We start from the raw sequence: 20,083 nt of genomic DNA on the forward strand, positions 1-20,083 counted from the left end.
CTATCAGTCTGTTCTGTCCCATCACAGAATCATCTAGTAATTTGAAGAAATTACCTTTTGTATTTAATACAAAACAACCTTTCACTGTAACCATGCCTCTCTGCAATGTGACTTTTCAGATCTTGTCATCAATAGGTGGCATGTACTTTTCCACCTATGAATGTGCTTTGGCATAGAAAATGTGGCAGAAGTGCCAGTATGGCCATTCTGCTTCTAGGACTTTGCAGCTTCCATCCGGACTCACCTGTTGGAAGATGAGAGACCACATGGGCCAGATACAAATCAGACTGGCCATCCAAGCTGAAGCCTCAGACAGGAGGGCCAGCCGTATCAGCACAGCCACACATCCAACCCACTGGTAACTGCAGAAGCCAGAAGGAGCCCAACTGAGAACAGAAAAATGATCCCCCAGTGCCTACACCAGATTGTTAACTCAAAGAAGAATGACCTTAAAAAAATGGTTGTTGTTTAAAAACGTAAGTTTGGGGTGGTTTGCTACACCACAAAAGCTGACTAATGTTTTTGTTCTATAAATAAGTACATCAAAATGTTAAAGAGGAAAAAGAAAATGGAAATCCCTTTTAAGAGACAACTCATAATTTAAAAAGAAATGATAAAATATTGCTTTTTCTTTTGCAAAGCAGATTTATTTATGCATTTAACTACATCACTATCTAATAATGCAATCTGAACTAAATCACTAGTAGAAAGCAATTACTTTCTTCTTGGAAATGACAATGCACTACAGTAGGAGTGTTGGTTGGTAATTAAAGGATATGCATTTTAACCTGGGCTCATTTACTAAATAGCTATGTGGTTGTGGCAGACCCCATTCTCTGACCCTCAATTCTAACAAAGAAAAACAAAGGGATTGCATATAAACTTTCAGACCTGGTCCAATTCTAAAATTTAAAAAATTTGATTTTTCTCTGAAACATAAGCATTTTTTTTACCACATTTCCAGTGGGAATAAAAACACCACATTCATCCCTCCAACTAATAGTCTGAGTTTCTACATTATGCCAAGCACTGCCCCAACTCATGAAAATGCAGCAGTCAATAAGGTAGACAAGCATCTGCCCTAGCTGTGTGCTGGGGCAACTTTGTAAGCTTGTGAGAGCCAACTGTACCCTTCACTCTCTAAATCTGTGCTCAGTGATGATGTGTCCGTATCTCAAAATCAGACACTACAGTGGGAGTGTTTATACCATGGAAACTAGGGAATGCTACAAGTTACTTTCCCCACCAGGAGAGCCAGGTGTTAAACATCGACAAGGATAACACTGGACTTGCCTCTCATTGAGTCAACGTCCTAATAGGGGAGCTAGATATTATATAACTATGTAAAAAACACTGGATTACAACAGTGAGAAGTGTGGTGAAGCAGGGGAAGAGCTAATGCATGGGGAGAAAACATATGTTCCAAGCAGAGGAAAAGTACTGTGATGACTTCAAGCAGAAAGAAATGTCACGTCTAGGGAAACAGAAGAAGGCTAGTGTGGCTATTGTGGATGGAGCATAAAAGGAAAGGCACCCATAACTTGGAGGGAAGGTAGAAAAGGAGGTGTTAAAGAAGATTTTCAGGGTTCAGGACTTTGCCACTCTGTGAAGGATGGTGCCTTTAATAAGGCATCAGGACCAGGTCAGGAATTAAGAGAGGAAAAGTATGATACCAATCTTGGAAATGTTTGCTTTCTGGTATCTCAGGAACAGGGTATTGGATGGTGATGTGAAATTGGGAGCCAATGTGTCCAAATGATAAAATAAGTTGTAAGTGCAGGTGAGATTCCACAACTTACAGCCAGTAACGTAGACTGGGAATGTGTGGCTGGAGAGGCAGGAAGGGGTAGGAGAACAAGAAAGTCAAGAAAGGAAAGTGTTTCAAGGAAAATGGGGTGATCAACAATGTAAAATTATGATGATAATCAAGCACCAAGAGAGTTAAAGATGTCACATATGTTTTAAAATGTGAAGGTCATTGATGGCTTTAGAAAGAGTGATGGAGTAGTGGGTGCAGAATCCAGGTTTATATGGATTGGAGAGTTGATGGAAGGTGTGAATAATGGAGAGTACAAGCAGGTCTTTGAAGAAGCTTGTTATGAAAGTGAGAAAGAAAGGAAGTGGCCAGTGAGGGTTAAGAGGGGGTATGGGGTTTCCTTTTAAGATGGGAGAACCAGGTCATATTTAATATTGATATACAGATCTGGTTACAGGGGAAATATTGACAACACAAGAAAGAAGGGATCAGTTTTAGTGTGGAATCATTGAGAAGCTAGGGTCTATATCAAGGTGGAAAGGATGGCCTGGGAAAGGAAGAGAAAAACAAAAGGAAGCAGCTGAAAATGAAAGTGTGCTGTTAGGGCTGGTGGCAGGGAATAGGTGGAGATGTCCTAATATGCTTTCTCTCTTTTCCAGGTGGCAGAGGCCACATAAACTGCTAAAAGTAAGACAGCTGGAGATTTAAACTAGAGGGAAAGTCTTTAAATGAATGATCTATTGAAAGGTCATTGGGTTGCACCTGACAGATCTGGCTTTCCACCACTTAGCAACCCCTAACCTTAGACAAGATACACAGCCTTTGTAAGTCTCATTCATTTGACACACATCCATTGAGCAATGACTGCATGTTAGCAGTGTACTCAAAATGCCACACACAAAAAAATGGGGTAAAGTCCCTGAATTCAAAGCCTTCATCATCCACTGGGAAAGGAAAAGAGTCAGAATCAACACAGCATTAAAGTGCTAAGGTAAAGGAAGTCATAAGGTATTCTAGAAGACCGAAGAGAAGGTTCCATTCTAAATTGGCAGAGTTAGAAAGAGTCTTCTAGGGAAAAAAAAAATCACTATCCATAGCCTCAGTTTCCTCAATGCAAAATGGAAAAATGTCAATTGATGAATTTATGTGATACTCTGTCCATATAGGGTACTTTGATACAATGTCTGCAGCACAACAGTTTTAATAAGTTTGACATCCCTTCCCTAGAAATTATTGTGGTACCATTAAGGCTATTACGTAAATATACAAAATTGCCAAAAACTTATATTCTCTGTACAGTTTTCAATTTTCCCCATGTTTCTCAAGACATATTCTCTCCTCATAATGACTAGAAGCCACTAAAACTATCCTTGATATGTTAAAGCCCAGATTCAAAAACTATGCAAAAATAATACTCATGTCTTGTACAGGGAATGACAGCCACTGACAGTTAACAAATTCTATTCCCGCTTTTATTTCTCTTCAAAGTTTATGGGCCAGATGTAGCAGGATCCTTAACATCTGAGTCCCTACCTTTCTTCAAATAAATGATTGCCCAATATGTCAGTCAGTAATTCTAACTGCAAAGGGACAAACACTCTATCTTAAACTGGCATAGACTATGAAGGAGATTGATTCATTCATGGAATTAAAATGGACTGATCTGGCATCTCAAATGACACCACTAGGGACTTGGTTCTTCACTGGTTTGTCTTCTGCAAGCTAGCTTCCCCTTTGGGATCCCAAGTACTGAGCTACTTCAACATCTTCTTTCGTGGGAACAAGACAACAAAAGTGAGTCTGGATATTAAATCCTTGCAGCATATAATCCAGAAAAAGAAGGAAAATTTCTTTCTCCACAAATTCAAGGAAGCTTCTTATTGCAAGAAACTTTGCAATGACTCTGAAGAGCCACTCCTGATCTAAGTTCCGTGCAGCCATGCCCAATAACATATTCTGCAATGATGGAAACCGCACCTGGATACAAGTAGCTAGTGAGCACCTGAAAGGTGGGTAGTGGGATTGAGAAACTGAATTCATTTTAATTATTTAAAACAACTGTAAACAGTGACACGAGTCTAGAGGCTACAGTATGAGACAGCGCAGCTTCTATGGTGAGAGGGCGGTGGACTACACTGGCTAAACCACTCCATGCTCACTGACTTGATCTGGGGGTGAAGTTAATCCCATTCATTTGGCAAAGGGAAGTCATTCTACCTGGTGTCACAGAGTCCACCATTCTTATTTTCCCTAGATCAATGGCCCAATTCAGCATGAAAATCCTCTGCCAAGGACTCATATTTATAAATCTTACCTACCACAATGCCACCTGAAAGTCACTTTGGAATAATAGCCTTTTAAGGCAGAGAGGGACCTCAGGGCTCCCACACTTCAGGTCCATATTTCAGAGAAAAATGGGGATTGGAGCATAATTGCTTTTCTTATGGCCATTATGAGCAGGACCCGGATACACTGACCTTCAGCCATTTTTCTACCGTAAATCTTGTCTTTATGCCGCAGCACTCCAGTAGGTCCACTGTAAGATAATTAACCTCATTCCATATGAAGCTTTGCCACCGTTAGCTTTTGAAGCTTCCACTACAGGATGTTACCCCTAGAAGCCAAATATTTACACTCAAATGTCTAAATGAGCCTAAAAGGCCATGTAAATTGGGTAGGCTAGCCTGGTGGGGACTGCGGCAGACTGCATACCACACACCTTGTATAAAGCAGGCAGCTGCTTCACTGCCCCAGCTAAATGTGGCCATGGGGGTAGGTCAACCGGTACTGCCAGGCCTTCTGATTTTTTTAGAAATCCAGATCTGTACATGAACCTGCAGATTTTTAAATGCTGGCAACTCACTTTCATGTATTTAATTTTTTGCACAGGCCAACCAAGAACTGTTTGTGAACGGGTGCAGGCTCCACTTTGCACACTGTGATATAGTTTTTAAAAGTCTGACTTACCAGAAATTAAAGCCTCCAGAGCGGCTGCTGCTGGTGGTGCCCATGTGTTTCCATGAACGCCGACGGACAGGTTACAACTGCATCTGCGTCGGAGGCATTCCTCAAAGCCTGAGGCCTGCTGGCCTGAAAACGCCTCAGTTTCTAGGCGAGACTGGCTTTCTGCCGAGAAAAGACTGGCTTTCTTTCTCGGCTTTTCTAGCCGAGAAGCTAACCCCTGAGACAGCTGTTCCCAATCACTGATTAGTAGGAACTGGTGGGTAAATACCACTTCGCCCTCTCCCCTCTGCACGAGCTCCCCGAGCTCTTCAAAGGAATGGATTTTCACCTGTCCACCCTGGTAACTTATTTGATAGCTCACCCTTTAATGGCTGTCTTCCCTGGCTGCATCACTTCCCCACTGCCCTGCCCACGTTTTCTGGGGTCACCTCCCAAATAAACCATTTGAGCTTCAATCCTTTCCTTGCAATCAACTGTTGGAGAAACTCAACCTACAAACACCAGAAACCTGACATTATTTTGAAATTTTGTTTGTGTTTTTGACTTTTTCCCCTCTAGTTATGAACTATGTCAGAGCTAAAATCCATGAAAAAGTCACTTTAGTATCTAAGAAGGCATATACTCTGATATACTAATATCTCAATATTCACAATGTAATGCTGAAACTTCTGTTCTCTTGCATAATGAAGCCACGCTATAGGACCAAATGTTTGTCTAAAAATGGAATCCATTATGTATACTGGCAGTCATTAGTTTCTTAACATAGCAGCTAGTTCTTTCCCATAAACCTTTTCGCTGAAGCATTCATTTCACACAGGTGCATTGTTTGCCATGATGCAATATAATTTCCAGACCACAGTCCCTAAGTAAGTGGGGAGTTTTGCACAATGCCAGAGAGAAATCTTATGAAAAATCATTACCACTATCCCCATTTCCTATAGAAGACAGAATAAAAACCAAACATTCAAACAGAAGAAATGTGAATTTTATTACTCTGAAATGTATCGTGTAGCAGTGATGAAAGGCAAGCTTCCTATCACACCTGACATTATCTGGCTCTCTCTAGTTTGCCTGATTGAGTATCTCAATTAAGAAAGGATTCCTACAAATTGATAAGAAATGATATACTGCTGCAATTTAATAAGATAATATCTGCCTTTGTATCCATAAGCGAAAATTTAGATATAAAATAATTACATAAAGTCATTCTTTAAACCACAGTCACTTATTCAAAGGTGCAGTTAATTTAATTAAGTATGGGATTTACATAGAACTGTGATCTAAACAAGGTTCTCAAAAACACAAACATAAGGTTAATGAACAGGGCTGGAATTTTGAGGGCATGTTTGGTAAGAATAAAAGAACCAGGTAATACTTGGAAAATTCAGGGAATGGAAAGTTAAAAAAATTCTAATTGACAGAAAATAATAAAAAAATCTATTTTAATTCAAACTTAGATATTGAGACTCATTCTAAAAAATGCTAGTAATTTCTTGCCTTACTAAGTACAGTATAAGGAATATTATCCAGTTATAGTCAAATAATTCAGAATCTTGTAGGGCCTGTAGTTGCTCATGTGGAGTATTACTTCTGAGTAGAAAGTAGGCCACACCACAGGCAGGAAAGGCAAAGAGAGTACATCCTTTCAGGAAGTTTACTGAATTAATTTGTAAGGTCAGCTTGCTTTCTATCTGTGTTCACCTTGGCTGTACATTAGAATCAAATAAGGAGCTTTCAGAAAAAAAGCCCAAGGTTCTGACCACACCCCAGACCAATTAAGTCAGATTCTCCGGGGGCAGGAAGCCCAGGCAGCAGCGTCCTTTGGGGCTCCCCATGTGATTTCAATGTGCAGCCTAACTTGAGAATACCTTCTTCACACAGTTTGTCTCTTTGTAGCAAACGGACTAGGCCTACTGAGGTCTCTTTTTCAAACAAATCTAAGGAAAAAGTCCTGCAGGTAAACTTAACTTTACATATTAAACATGTTCTGGTTCTTTAAAAAGCAAAAAGTTAAGAGCCAGAACATAGAGCCAGACTGTGCCGCCACTGTTCTTTCTATTCCTGACTCTGCCATTAACCAACTGTGTGACCAGAGGTCATGACTTAACTTCTGTGTACACTTCAGATTGCTCACTTTTAAATGTAGATAATTGTAGCACTGTCCTTCATAGGATTATGGACATCATAAAATTGCATATGTCTGTACACACACACCATATATATCTGTACACATAAACGCACTATGTAGGTATACATGTAGCACAGCATATAGACACACTACGTATATATGTAGCATACATGCACAATAAACATACTATTATAGACTACATATATATGCTACAAGTTTATTATGTAGGTTATTATGTAGCAATAATAAAAGCCACCACAAAGCATATATATGTAGTCAAGTACATATATGCTACATATACTATATAAATATATGTATAAAATATGTATATGCAATAAATATACAGACTATATATGTATTCAAATTGTGCCTGGCATACATAAAACAGCATATATGTGTTTGCTGTTGGTGGTGCTAGGGATAACAACGATAATAACAACAATAATGAAAGGTATGTGCAAAGGGAATTACTGAATATTATATACTTCCCTAGATTTGAGAAACTTATTTATAATAGGTACCAACTTCCTAATAAATCAGTTTTTCAAAGTTTCCATTTTTGCCTTTTAAATTGCTTAAATTTAAAATATTTTTAAATGGAAGAAAGTATATTGTTTATTTTAGTATTTTGTATGCATGTGATAAATGTTTAAATAACCCAACTATCGATCTAAATTTATTATACCAAGAGAAAAAAGAGGCTTGTCTTGCCGAGTAAATATAGAAAGAGCTTGACAAGTGATAGGTTTGGCTATGTCCCTACCCAAATCTCATCTTGAATTTCCCTGTGTTGTAGGAGGAACCTAGTGGGAGGTAATGGAATCATGGGGGCAGGTCTTCCCTGCACTGTTGTTGTGATAATGAGTAAGTCTCTTGAGATGTAATGGTTTTTAAAATGGGAGTTTCCCTGCAGAAACCCTTTTCCCTTGCCCGATGTCATGTGAGACATGCCTTTCACCTTATACCATGATTGTGAGGCCTCCCCAGCCATGTGGAACTGTAAGTCCATTAAACCGCTTTCTTTTGTAAATTGTCCAGTGTTGGGTGTGTCTTTATCAGTGGTGTGAAAATGGACTAATACAGTAAATTGGTACCAGTGGAGTGGTGTTGCTAAAAAGATACCCAAATAATGAGGAAGCGACTCTGGAACTGCGTAACAGGCAGAGATTGAAACAGTTTGGAGGGCTCAGAAGAAGACAGGAAAATGTGGAAAAGTTTGGAACTTCCTAGAGTCTTGTTGAATGGCTTTGACAAAAAAGCTGATAGTGATACGAACAATAAGGTCCAGGCGGAGGTGGTTTCAGATGGAGATGAGAAACTCTTTGGGAAATGGAGCAAAAGTGACTCTTGTTATGTTTTAGCAAAGATGCTGGCAGCATTTTGCCTCTGCCCTAAAGATTTGTGAAACTTTGAACTGGAGACAATCTCTGCTAGAGCAGTACAGAAGAGAAATGTGGGGCTGGAGCCCACACACAGTCTCAACTGGGGAACTGCCTAGTGTAGCTGTGAGAAGAGGGCCACCATCCTCCAGACCCCAGATTGGTAGATCCACCTACAACTTGCACCATGTCCCTGGAAAAGCCATACTCAAGGCCAGTCCATGAAAGCAGCCAGGAGGGGGGCTATACCTTGCAAAGCCACAGGGGAAGAGCTGCCCAAGGCTGTGGGAGCCCACCTCTTGCATTGGTGTGACCTGGATATGAGACATGGAGTCAAAGGAGATCATTTTGGAGCTTTAAGATTTGACCACCCTGCTGGATTCTATACTTGGATGGGGACTGTAGCCCCTTTGTTTTGGCCAATTCCTCTCATTTCCAATGGGTCTTTTTACCCAATGCCTATACCTCCATTGTATCTAGAAAGTAACTAGCTTTTGATATTACAGGCTCATAGGCAGAAGGGAATTGCCTTGTCTCAGATGAGACTTTGGATTGTGGACTTTGAGTTAATGCTGAAATGAGTTAAGACTTAGGAGGATTGTTGGAAAGGCATGATTGGTTATGAAATATCAGGACATGAGATTTGGGAGGGGTCAGGGGTAGAATGATATGGCTTGGCTGTGTCTCTACCCAAATCTCATCTTGAATTCCCATGTGTTGTGGGAGGGACCAGGCAGGAGGTAATGAAATCATGGGGGTTGGTTTCTCATGCTGTTCTCATTACAGTGAATAAGTGTTATGAGATCTAATGGCTTTAAAAATGGGAGTTTCCCTGCACAAGCCCTCTGCTCTTGTCTGCCACTATGTGAGACAAGCCTTTCACTGGATACCATGATTGTGAGGCCTCCCCAGCCACATGGAACTGTCAGTCCATTAAACGTCTTTCTTTTATAAATTGTCCACTCTCCGCTATATCTTATCAGCAATGTGAAAATGGACTAATTCAACGATGTTTCCATCATTACCATCAAACAATCTTGAATTTGCAAAAAAAAAAAAAAAAAAAAAAAAGAGAACTACAGAACAAACAAAAATGCCTACTCTACCTACAACATTTGTAAATCAAACAAAAGAGCATGGCATTATATCAATACCAAGTACCTGGGGATTCTATCTGCAACAAAGTCAAAGGAATTTTCTCCATAACAGAAAGTAAAATTATGAACAATATGCAGAATGTATTTCCTTCACATATTCTTCCAATCCAATGTCTTGAACAATTTTTTGGTATCAAAAAGTACAAATATTCCATTATAATATCCTCATAGCATGGAAAATATCCAATTTAATTTCTACTAAAATAGTGGGAAGAGAAAAATATATGCAACTTATAAAACTGAAGCATATTTTTGTAATTAAATTATATTAGTAGTAATAAATTTTTATAGTATTAGATGTTTCTAAACTCTGGTTACAATGTATTAAAATAAGCATTGCTGTTGTTATTCGCATAATGAAGTGTGGTGATGGTGACATAAAAATCATACTAATGCATTTACACCTTGAAAATGATTCTGAAGAAACTGCAATGAAGCCATTTCAAAATGGCTAGCCTAATTTTAAAATATACTTTAAGAGGCTACACTTCAATTAGAAATTCTACCAAAAAATCATGAATCACATCTTCTAAGAAGAACTCGTAAATGATTCCATTCTAATAACATTTATTCGTATGCTGTGTCTACATAAGCTAAGGCATCACAGCATGTCTATTCTACACTAGCCAGAGTTCACTGGTGCAAAATCTTCAGGGGTCACAGAAGTGAAACGAAGGTAATGTTAAGAAAAATGGAAAAACTTAACCTGGAAGTTTATATGATGATAGATCTGTTCCTTAGCAATCTGAACCTTGGCTTAGTGGCTAAACTATGCTCAAAAACACTAAAGGTTTAATCTCTAAAGTTTTGGTCAGCAGGGAGGAAGAGGAGTGGCCTGATGCCCATGTAGTTATCACAACCCTAAAGTGATTATCTTAGGAAAAAGGCACAGGCAACCATGATTGTGTCCAATTCTTCCTATGAATATTATCATTGTCTCCTATCAAAGTCCTTTAAATAATCTTAAAAGTTGCTCCATAAGACGCTTCAAATTCCCAAGAGTCCAAGAAACTTTCACTGATGATGGAGTATTTATTAGCAAATTATCCTCAGAGGGAAAGTCTTTTAAACAATAAATGCCTTCTTTTGCCTTCCATGGCTGTGTTCCCAAAACATTATGAAATACATAAATAAACATCTTATTTGCCCAAACAGACTTAAGCTTCAATGTTTCAGATCAAAAGACCACAGCAGAGTCTAAACAGAAAACAAATCAATGTTGCCTTGAAGAAGAAAAAAGGAATAAAAACATATACATAAATAAATGGTCACTTGGTTTTCAAAACAGCACATTTTTGTGGTCCCTAATAGTTATGGACAGTTGTTTGGTCAGAGATGAATTGTTTATTATGTAGCAATAATAAAAGCCACCACAAAGGATGGAGAGTTTACAAAGTAGCAGGTATTATGCAAAGTCATTCATTTTACACATTGAATGTTCACAACTCTAAGAGAGTAATACCCATCTTATAGATAATGAAACCAAGGCTTTGGTTGTTAAAGAGATTCACTGAGGGTGACTCATTAAATACATAGTAGAGCCAGACTGTGACAATCCACATCTGTCACCGCTTCAAAGCTGGTTTCTTCAACCAGCTTTGGGCTTCCCAAATTAGAACTGTTTTAGGAAAACCAGTCTTGGCTTCAAACAGAAGTGTTCGCCTAATATGTTTTAATGCCTCTTAACCAAGGAATCCTTTTAAAATACTTCATTCGGGGGCATCTATATTAAGTTGTTTAGCACTATGCATCTGCATTAAACAGTTGCTAGATAAGGCTTCCAGTAAAAGTAGTTTATTTTAGAGGTGGTTTTAGAACACAGTCAGGAGGGGAGAAGTGAGACAGGAAGGAGAGAAAGCCCGTAAGGGGAACATTTTCAAGTTAGTTACCACTGTGGGTGACTGGGCTTAATCCAACTAGAGAGTTCTGGGATATAATATAAAGCATGCACCTTTAAGTTATCCCACCCAAGAGGTGAGGGAGCTGTGGTATTTATCCACTGAATCCCATTGGTCAGGGTGAGTGTGAATTGCCAGGAACTTCTGGGCAGCTGTATGGGTGGCAATATGAGTTTTAGTAGCCAGAAAAAGCAAACGAACACAGGCACTGGCCAGCCATTGGAGCCCAGTTTGTGTTCTCAGGAATGGTGAGGAAGAGGGTATGGATATGGCACTGTGTCTATTCTAGCTATTAATATCATCAATACTGGTGAAGGAAATTCAGAAAAAGTGAAGGAAAAGACTTAGTCCCTAGATGCTGCTGCTTTGTCAACAATGACTGACACACTGCTCCAGGCCAAGGAACAATCCCAGCCCTCACAAAGCAATTCTCACACGAATTTTGCTGGTTTTTTTTAAGAGATAATGTCTGTTAAAATGAATAGCATTTATCTTCTAAATTTATAACTACATCATTGCATTTAATCACTCAGTGGACTGTTAAATGACCTGTCCCACTTACCATACCCAAGAAGGATCAAAGTTGATGTTTTTGGGACACCCTAGAGAAGTATATCCCAAAGAGAAAGCTTTACTGCTAAAAATCATGAATGAAATATGTGGTGTCTAGTAGTCTTTTATGGAAGCCAAACTATTTTTAATAGGAAATCACTAGATTTTCTTGTTGACATTTATGATGCATCATCCAAAATATTTTTGAACTCTGGACTCATGCTGAAAAATGTTACTGTGACTTATGTAAATATTTAACTTTTAAAATTTGCTTTTGAACTCTGTAGAAATTTAAGGTTATCATAAGAGAAGGCTATCTACGGCTACTATTAAGGGAAACTGAATCATCACTCTGTGCAAGCATCCAGAATGATGTCTCATGCAAATTCACAAGCCAGAACAAAATGGCAGATGGCATGGATGGTAGAACCAATCTTTCCTGTGCTAAGTCACTAGAAATGACTAAATTTGCAGGTATAAATTTAAATCTATCATCTAGGATTATGGATAAACAAAAAGAGTTACAGGTGTTGAACCAGAAAGTATGAAAGGCAGAAAATAAATGAGATAAAAATGAAGTAGGAAATCAGAACCCAGCAATCCACAGGTATTAAAATATAACAGATCTTTGGGGCATCCAAACAAGGTGGTGAAAGTGTCAGCACTATGAGTGATATGAAGAAATTGAAGTTAAAGATCTACCTCGCACCAGTCCTCATAACATATTATATATGCGTTAAAAACCTAGATTAATAATGGCGATGAGAAAAGGAATCAGAAATATCTTAAATAAAGCAAAAAGTGGGGAGGTAGTTGAAATGTAACTACATCAAAATTTAAAGCGTCAAGTCATCTTTTGTTACTCATATATTAAATGTTAAACAAGTCAAAGATAAACCACAGACAGGAAGAATGTATTTGCAACATTTATAACAGCTAAAGGAATACATCTAGAATATACAGAGAACTATCAAAACCATGGCAAGAGATATAAATAGGCAATCCATGTAAGGAATAACTGAAATAGCCAATAAGTATATGATAATATATACCGTTTACTAGCAAATCAGGCAATTGCAGATTAAAACAAGGCAATATAACATTTGCATCAGTTTGGCAAAAAAATAAAGTATTTCCTATTACTGTTGGTTGGGTTGAATAACACAGTTCCACTCAAATAAGACTTGTGGGGTTATAAGATGGTAGAGCCATTAACTGAAATTTAGGATAGGTATAGATAGTCTTGAATCAGCAATTGCACCTCTGAGCATTTATCTTAGGGAATCCCTGACCCATATTCCCAGAGAGGGCTACACAGAGCTGACTATTACTCCATATTACAGGATGCCTTGTAACTCCAAATTAGAAGCAAATACCGAGAATCCATCAATGAGAACTTTCACATTCTTGAATAAAATTTAGTAATCAATTGTTTAACATACGATAGAGCAATTTAAAGGAATGAGATAAATACACATGTACTAACATGAAAAAATCCCTAAGATAGAGCAATTAAACAGAATGAGATAGACATACATGTACTAACTTGAAAAGTTCTCTAAGACACAGTGTAAAGTGAAAAGGAAATTGTGAATAGTTAAAATAATATGATGTGACTTAGTATAAAAATGAACATAAGCAAAACAAAATGAAATATTTCCATAGTTATGTCTGCACAAATTTATTTAAAAGAGACCTAGAAAGAAATCCTGAAGCTATTACTATTAGTTGTTTCTGGATAGACAACTAGGATTGGAGTCGGGAGAGTGCAGTTTAAAGATTGGAATCCATGGGAGATTGCAGTTTAAAGAAGTTATACCACTTTACTCTTTTACAGATAAAAAGATATTTGCATATTATTCACAATATTAAAAATAAATAAAATGTATAACAAAAAAAGAAAGTAATAGGAGTTCTTCATGTAAACCATGTGTTTTTCCTCCCCTTCCATTTTAAATTTAATGATGTGTTCCTCCTCCCTTCTCCTAAGCTCCAGTTTTATGAAGACAAGGATGGCTTTACTGAACTATATTGAACTTCTTGGATCTGAACTAGCAGCGACTAGTTTTATTTTTACACCCATGTTGGCACAGAAGCAGGGCATCAAGTTGCAAGGCGAAGGTCTAATTTTTTTTATATTCTAGCAGAATAGATTTTGGTTAGCTCTTTAACATTGATCTTTTTTCTTCTTTAGCCTTTCAAAATCAGTGGAGCAGATTCTTATAGTTCACATGGTTTTCACAGCTAATACTTCCTGTGTTGGTTCCTAGTACACACGTGGCACAGATCCAAAGAAAAGTTACAGCCTAATGCAGGCAGCCTCTCAAGTACTCAGGCTGTGCAGGACTCCCTTCTTACCCATGACTTACAGATAAACGCATCCTCTTCACATCACCTACACTTATACAAGAAAACCACTCTGCTTAAAATAGTCATATTCACAAATTCATTTTTGCTAATTTTACTCAATAAGATTTACAGAGCCAACAAAAACAGTGAAGAGAATTATTAAAATAAGTCCAGAGCTGGTACAAAGCATGAGTATTTATCCCTAAAAATAATATTCATATTTATCTGCTTCCACCAACTCCAAACATTCTGTCAGTGTTTCACTAAAGCACATTTCTGCTACCTAAAGATGACTCGCTAGCTTTAGTTTTTGATTCCTGAATCCATCATCTGTGCTGTCTTCTTTGTCACCTATCATTTCTGTGGTGACAAATCAAAGGAGGGGTTTGGAAGGCAGCATGTCATTTTCTACAAAGGGGAAAGCCATTGGCTTGAAATAAGTGGCTCTGATAACAAAATCTGATGTAGCCGCGACAAGAGAAGGACATGCATAGAACACCATACAATGTGACTATTTACCTTCAATGCTATAAAAAAGAGAAACAAAAAGTCTTGCTAAATCCTCTTTGCTAGGAATTTCTGCTCACCTCTGAGCAGACTAGGCCTCAGATGATTGCTAATCCAAGTGCTTTGGTACAAGCTTCATGGACCAAAAAGGGAATATATTGGGAACAAGCCCAAAGGGAGAAGAAAGGCATATTATAATAAATGCCAATGCAAGCTTCCGAACCAAAGGAAAACACAGTGTATAAAATCAAGGGATAAACTTAAAGGCATCACATTTTTTTTTTCTCTGAGAGATTATCTCTATGGTGGTACATGTGGCAGATTCCTAAAACTAATTGCCAGATAAAAAATATTTTAAAGAAAGTGGTCCTCTAAGTAGCTTCATGATTGTGTCATTCATCCATGTACCTTCAAATGATCTTATGCAAAAATACCCACTAAAAGCTTGGCGTGCCATCCTTTATTTGCACGCACCATTTCTCCTAGCACACATTTACTCTAATTCATCACTTACAGTCGTCCATCTCCTAAAGTGGATGAATCACTCGTTCTGGTTCCAGGACTGGGCTTAAAGCCAGAAAGAAAATGACAAACTTGAAAGAATGGTAAGTTTATTTTTTTTTCTTAAATCCTCTCATCTTTTGGATTCTAAGATATATGATCACTGACTAAGAAATAAGCCTCCAAATTCTGATAAATGACTGAGAGATGACTTTGGTATTTAGAAAGTGAAAAGTAAAATTTACTATTTCTATCTCTTGGCTAAAACTGTAAGAGTAATATCCATGAAAAGAAAAGTAATAAAGTGGTAAAAGGAATTGCTACCACATTATCTGTTTCAGTTGGTCACAAACAGCATTACAACCAAGATTAAAAAGTTTGCATAAAAAATGAAAACAAAATTTCCTACATTTGAAAATAAGCATGGGTCAAAATACTGGGTTCACAATAGAGACACAACAAAGAACCTTTGGTCCTAAACCCTTTTTCTTTATTAAGCAAAGAAATATTGATGATTGGCCTAAAGGGGAGCTTAACTGAGTTGCAATGAATTATTTAAAAATCCCAGAATATCTTCTGTTGCTTTTATAGAAGGTTGATCTACAAGTTGAAAAATCAAACTGACAGTTTGGTCTCTTGTACAAATACCCAACCTTTAGAAACGCTCTAGGCATTTCATGAATATAGTTTCAACGGTTCTAAAAATATCCTTTGGGAGAAGAAAAAAATAACCAAAAAACAAACCTCTTGCAAGCCATTGTTTTACACATAACAGCAGGAAACCAAATAGAATGTCTAAGCTAAAGCAATTAACACACCCAATAATAAATGTGAGCATTAAGTAGAAAATCTTACTCAAATACAATTTTTGACATTAGCATAGGGTCTAGGGTTTACCCCCACTTCTACAGCCATACATGGTTCCAGGGCACACAGATTCAGCATCTAACTCCAGGACAAGACTGAAATTTGCCTCTTGAATGATGTATAAACAGGCTGATTCAGGAGTGGCCCTGGGACCAGACATTACCTTCCAGCATGCTAAGAACTCCCCCAAGGATCCACAGGGCCCCCACCATGCCATGCACAGGGCCATTTCCACCACCTTCCTCACAGGTGTAATTGAGCTTGCCCCAGAGACAGAAGGCAAAGCTGACAGACAACTCCAGGAACTTTGGATATAAAAAACTAATGTGGAGTTTTGAAAGAGCTAAGAATTGGTTCCTTCATCAGTAACTGTGGAGGTTCCAGCTATTTTAATGGTATACTATTACTATTCTATTGTTTTCAATATGTATTTAGGATTCTCAGTAAACCCTATCTCATTTCTCCATATATCAAAACTTAGAGAACAAAAACATTCTACATTCTGTGGCCTCTGAGGTTCAAGTATAGGACTGTGGCAATGATGTCTGAAATAATAACCACTTTCCATGAGTGTTCTTGTCTAACTGCCTATTAAACTCCAAATAAATCTTATGATCGGCAGACATTCTACTTTTTAATAATTCAGTACAGAATCATCAATTGTTTTCATAATAAATGAGATACTAAATTCATGGTATTGTGGGCAGAAAGCTAATTTAGTAAGCAATTCCTGAAAACTGCAGTAATAGGCTAAAGAAATTTTATTCTTGATTTTCTGACATGAACAAATTATCAAGGCCAAATTCCTGCAGGATTCTGAGAGAGTCCTTAATGAACAGCACAGGGGAAAAGAAAGAGAAATAAAAGCCAAGGGTATGGCTATTGGGGTCAAAGGTTATTTTCTCATCATTTTTCTGCATCCTTTATGGGTGAGGACTTAAATCAGTAACATTGGCTAATAATGTTCTACACCAAATGTAATTCAAATTTCCCTGTTCTTATCCTAACACATAATATAATCAGAACTAAAAAATACCAATTGTTCTAGAATTTAGCAAATCTAATATTTCAAACTAGAAAAGTCCTAAATCCTAAGAATATATTAGATATTCTTTAAAAGTAGAACCTTTCAATAAACTGCAAAATATCTGTGAAATGGATATGCTTCTATAGATAAGACACATAAATACTTTTCAAAGTAGAAAATGACAAAAATGACTGAAAAATGTAAGAAAGACATATCTCATTTCTTACCTTATTTTGATCTGTCCAATAAAAGAAAAATCCCTGAGGGTCAGTCCTCAAAATAATTGGAGTAACAATAGTTGAATCCTAGAAATGTAAGAATAAACATGAATATCAACATATATCATTGTAGAAAAATCTATCTTAGAGTTATTTAAGAAGTAATAATTGTAAAGAGATTCTCCAAAGTCATCAATTATTAAGAAAAATTTCAAAAGAAATTAGACATGGCACTTTTAACTTCATAGAATTATCCATTATGTAACTATGGTCCTTTTCTAATAATCAGAATACTTATGCATAACTTATAAAGGTAAAAACTGTTATGCATTTATTGATCAAGGTATGTTTTCTATTAAAAACCAGTATTTCGTTTTTCAAATAATTTTAACACTAAACATCATTACATATTTTGTATGATTCATATTAACTAAAATCAATGCTTAAGAATAGTATTTAAAATTACATTTGCTCCATAAAATGATTTTTAATTGTAATAAAGAGAGTAAAACATAACATTTGAGCATCACTATTTCCAAGGTAACAGTAAATAAGGCCATCTTCTACATATTCAGAAAGATATATACAAACTCGTTGCAAATTTCAATTTTACATGCTAAAATAAAACAGCATAGGTAAATAGTCTTCTGATTTTAAAGCATGCATAGTGCAAATCAAAACTCACATATATTGTAATTACAATATTAAACAATTTCTAAAATAAGTGTTCTTTCTCTAAGCAGTTTTCAGCAAGACATACCATCTGCACAAGAAAATACATGTCACTGGATGTGGATTTTTATACTGAAACATTCAGGCCTTTGCAGGAATTGCATTTTTTAGAGAGATATAAATTGCCAGTTTTTTAAACATTTTCATACACATAACCATAGTGTGTCATATCATTTAGCATATTAAAAGAACTTGTAATGAAAATTAGAACTTGCAAAGATAATTTTGGCATTTGGGACTTTTTTATTCTTAATAGGCAGAGCAATATGAATGATTTCAATCTACATATTAAGTTTTATTATAAGATCCTGGTTCTAGAAGATGTCCTCCTGGGTTCAAATTCCTGCTTGTCCCACCTCGGTGCATAACTTTACACAAGTGAAAAAAGAAGGGGATAATCATTATACCTAACTCAGAGGGTTGTTATGAGAAATTATCTAGGATAATTTGGGGTAAAGTATCTGGGCACATTTGCCATGTAGAAATGTTCATTATTATTTTAGTAAATTATATTTAAAAACAGATGTATCAAAATACTAAATGAAAGTTTATCAGGATATTCTTTGTTACAGTAGTAAAATATACAGAATGTAACATTGACTCTTTTCAAATATACATTTCAGTGGTATTACATACATTCACCTCACTGTGCTACCATCATCAGCACCATCCATCTTCAGAGTTTTTCATCTTCCCAAATTGAAATGCTACATGCATTAAACGCTAACTCCTCATGCCCTCCTCCCCCCATATCCTGGCAACCATCATTCTTACTTTCTGTATCTATAAATTCTACTACTCTAGGTAATTAAATAATTTTACTAGTCTAAGTAGATATATAAGTGAAATCATATAGTATTTGTCCTCTGTGTTTGGCTTATTTTGTTTAGCATAAAGTTCTAAAACTTCATTCATGGAGCATGTGTCATATCTCCTTCCTGTTTAAAGCAGAATAATATTCCATTTATGTATATGCCATGTTTTATTTATCCATTCATCCACTGACGAGTATCTGGATTGTTCTACCCTTTAGCTATTGCGAATAATGCTGTTATGAACATAGGTGCACAAATATTTCTTTGAGTCTTTGGTTTCAGTTCTTCTCAGCATATACCCAGAAGTGGAATTACTGGATCATGTATTAGGACAATGTTTATTTATTTATTTATTTATTTATTTATTTATTTATTTTAGGAACTACAATTCTGTTTTATCCTGATATTCCACATATACACCCTTAACATGCAGTTTGAAAAATGTCTTTTACAAGGACTATGCTGTTGCAAGGAACTTCAGCTGGAATTTTTAAATTTCCCAATTACTTCTAAATGTCAAAAAAAAAGACGTTTGGAAACAAACTTGATATTATAATGAAAGAATAATTTTTAAAATATTTTAGGCTTCTTTCATGAGATTGCATGCATAACAGTTCACAGCAATATTTCCAATAAATCATAGAAATAGTTCAGTCCCATTTTGTTACTTCTAGAAGTGGGCAAAATAAAAGTTTTGACAGGCTACACGCAGCACACATTCCCACTTCTAGAGGAATTTAGAATTAACTATAGGTGTAACTTATCTTTTTCAGGTCAGTTCCTTTTCTTATCAGAGCATCTGACAAAATTCTAATCAAAATCTTGGTGTCCTCGCAAGGATCCCAGACAATAACATTTAAGTGAGCAGAATAAAATTTTTCAAAATTTATATTTAGGAACACTGTTCTAGGCTGCCTAGTTTGTTTCAGATACTTCCATTTCTAGCTTATTTCTTGTCCCCCTTCAAAATCAAATCTTCTTTGTTCAATGTTTCTTGACCCCATTCTTCCGGCCACAGTTCCTCTGTTAAGTGATCATTTATCTCGGCTCCCTGCCTGCTTCCTTCATAATCACCTCTAACATTCCAAAATCAGCTGGAACTTGGAATTCTTGCCATGCAAGGCAGGATTTGACCCAGAAATATATGAATGTCTATTTTCAATTCCACCTGCTTGTTTTCCCACCTCCCACATGGCTGCTAGTGTCTATATTCTCCCCATACCAAAGTAGCTA

At 36.8% G+C, this 20,083-nt stretch overlaps 1 protein-coding gene and 1 long non-coding RNA gene across 3 annotated transcripts in view; both read right to left on the bottom strand.

The window, feature by feature from the left end:
* The window catches only part of LOC141585683 (uncharacterized), a 118,742-nt gene extending 101,437 nt beyond the window's left edge, over positions 1-17,305 (bottom strand). The window contains exon 1 of the long non-coding RNA XR_012519303.1: positions 1,285-17,305. This is a non-coding gene — a long non-coding RNA (uncharacterized LOC141585683). The remainder of the gene's footprint in view (positions 1-1,284) is intronic.
* PLCB1 (phospholipase C beta 1) overlaps positions 1-20,083 on the bottom strand; it is a 724,287-nt gene that overhangs the window by 689,369 nt on the left and 14,835 nt on the right. For both annotated transcript variants that reach the window (XM_074406258.1, XM_074406259.1), the window contains exon 2: positions 17,313-17,390. In XM_074406258.1, coding sequence (XP_074262359.1) covers positions 17,313-17,390 — 78 coding nt within the window. The remainder of the gene's footprint in view (positions 1-17,312; positions 17,391-20,083) is intronic.

This window comes from Saimiri boliviensis, chromosome 9 (assembly GCF_048565385.1).
Source record: "Saimiri boliviensis isolate mSaiBol1 chromosome 9, mSaiBol1.pri, whole genome shotgun sequence".
In the NCBI taxonomy this organism is placed as follows: Eukaryota; Metazoa; Chordata; class Mammalia; order Primates; family Cebidae; genus Saimiri; species Saimiri boliviensis.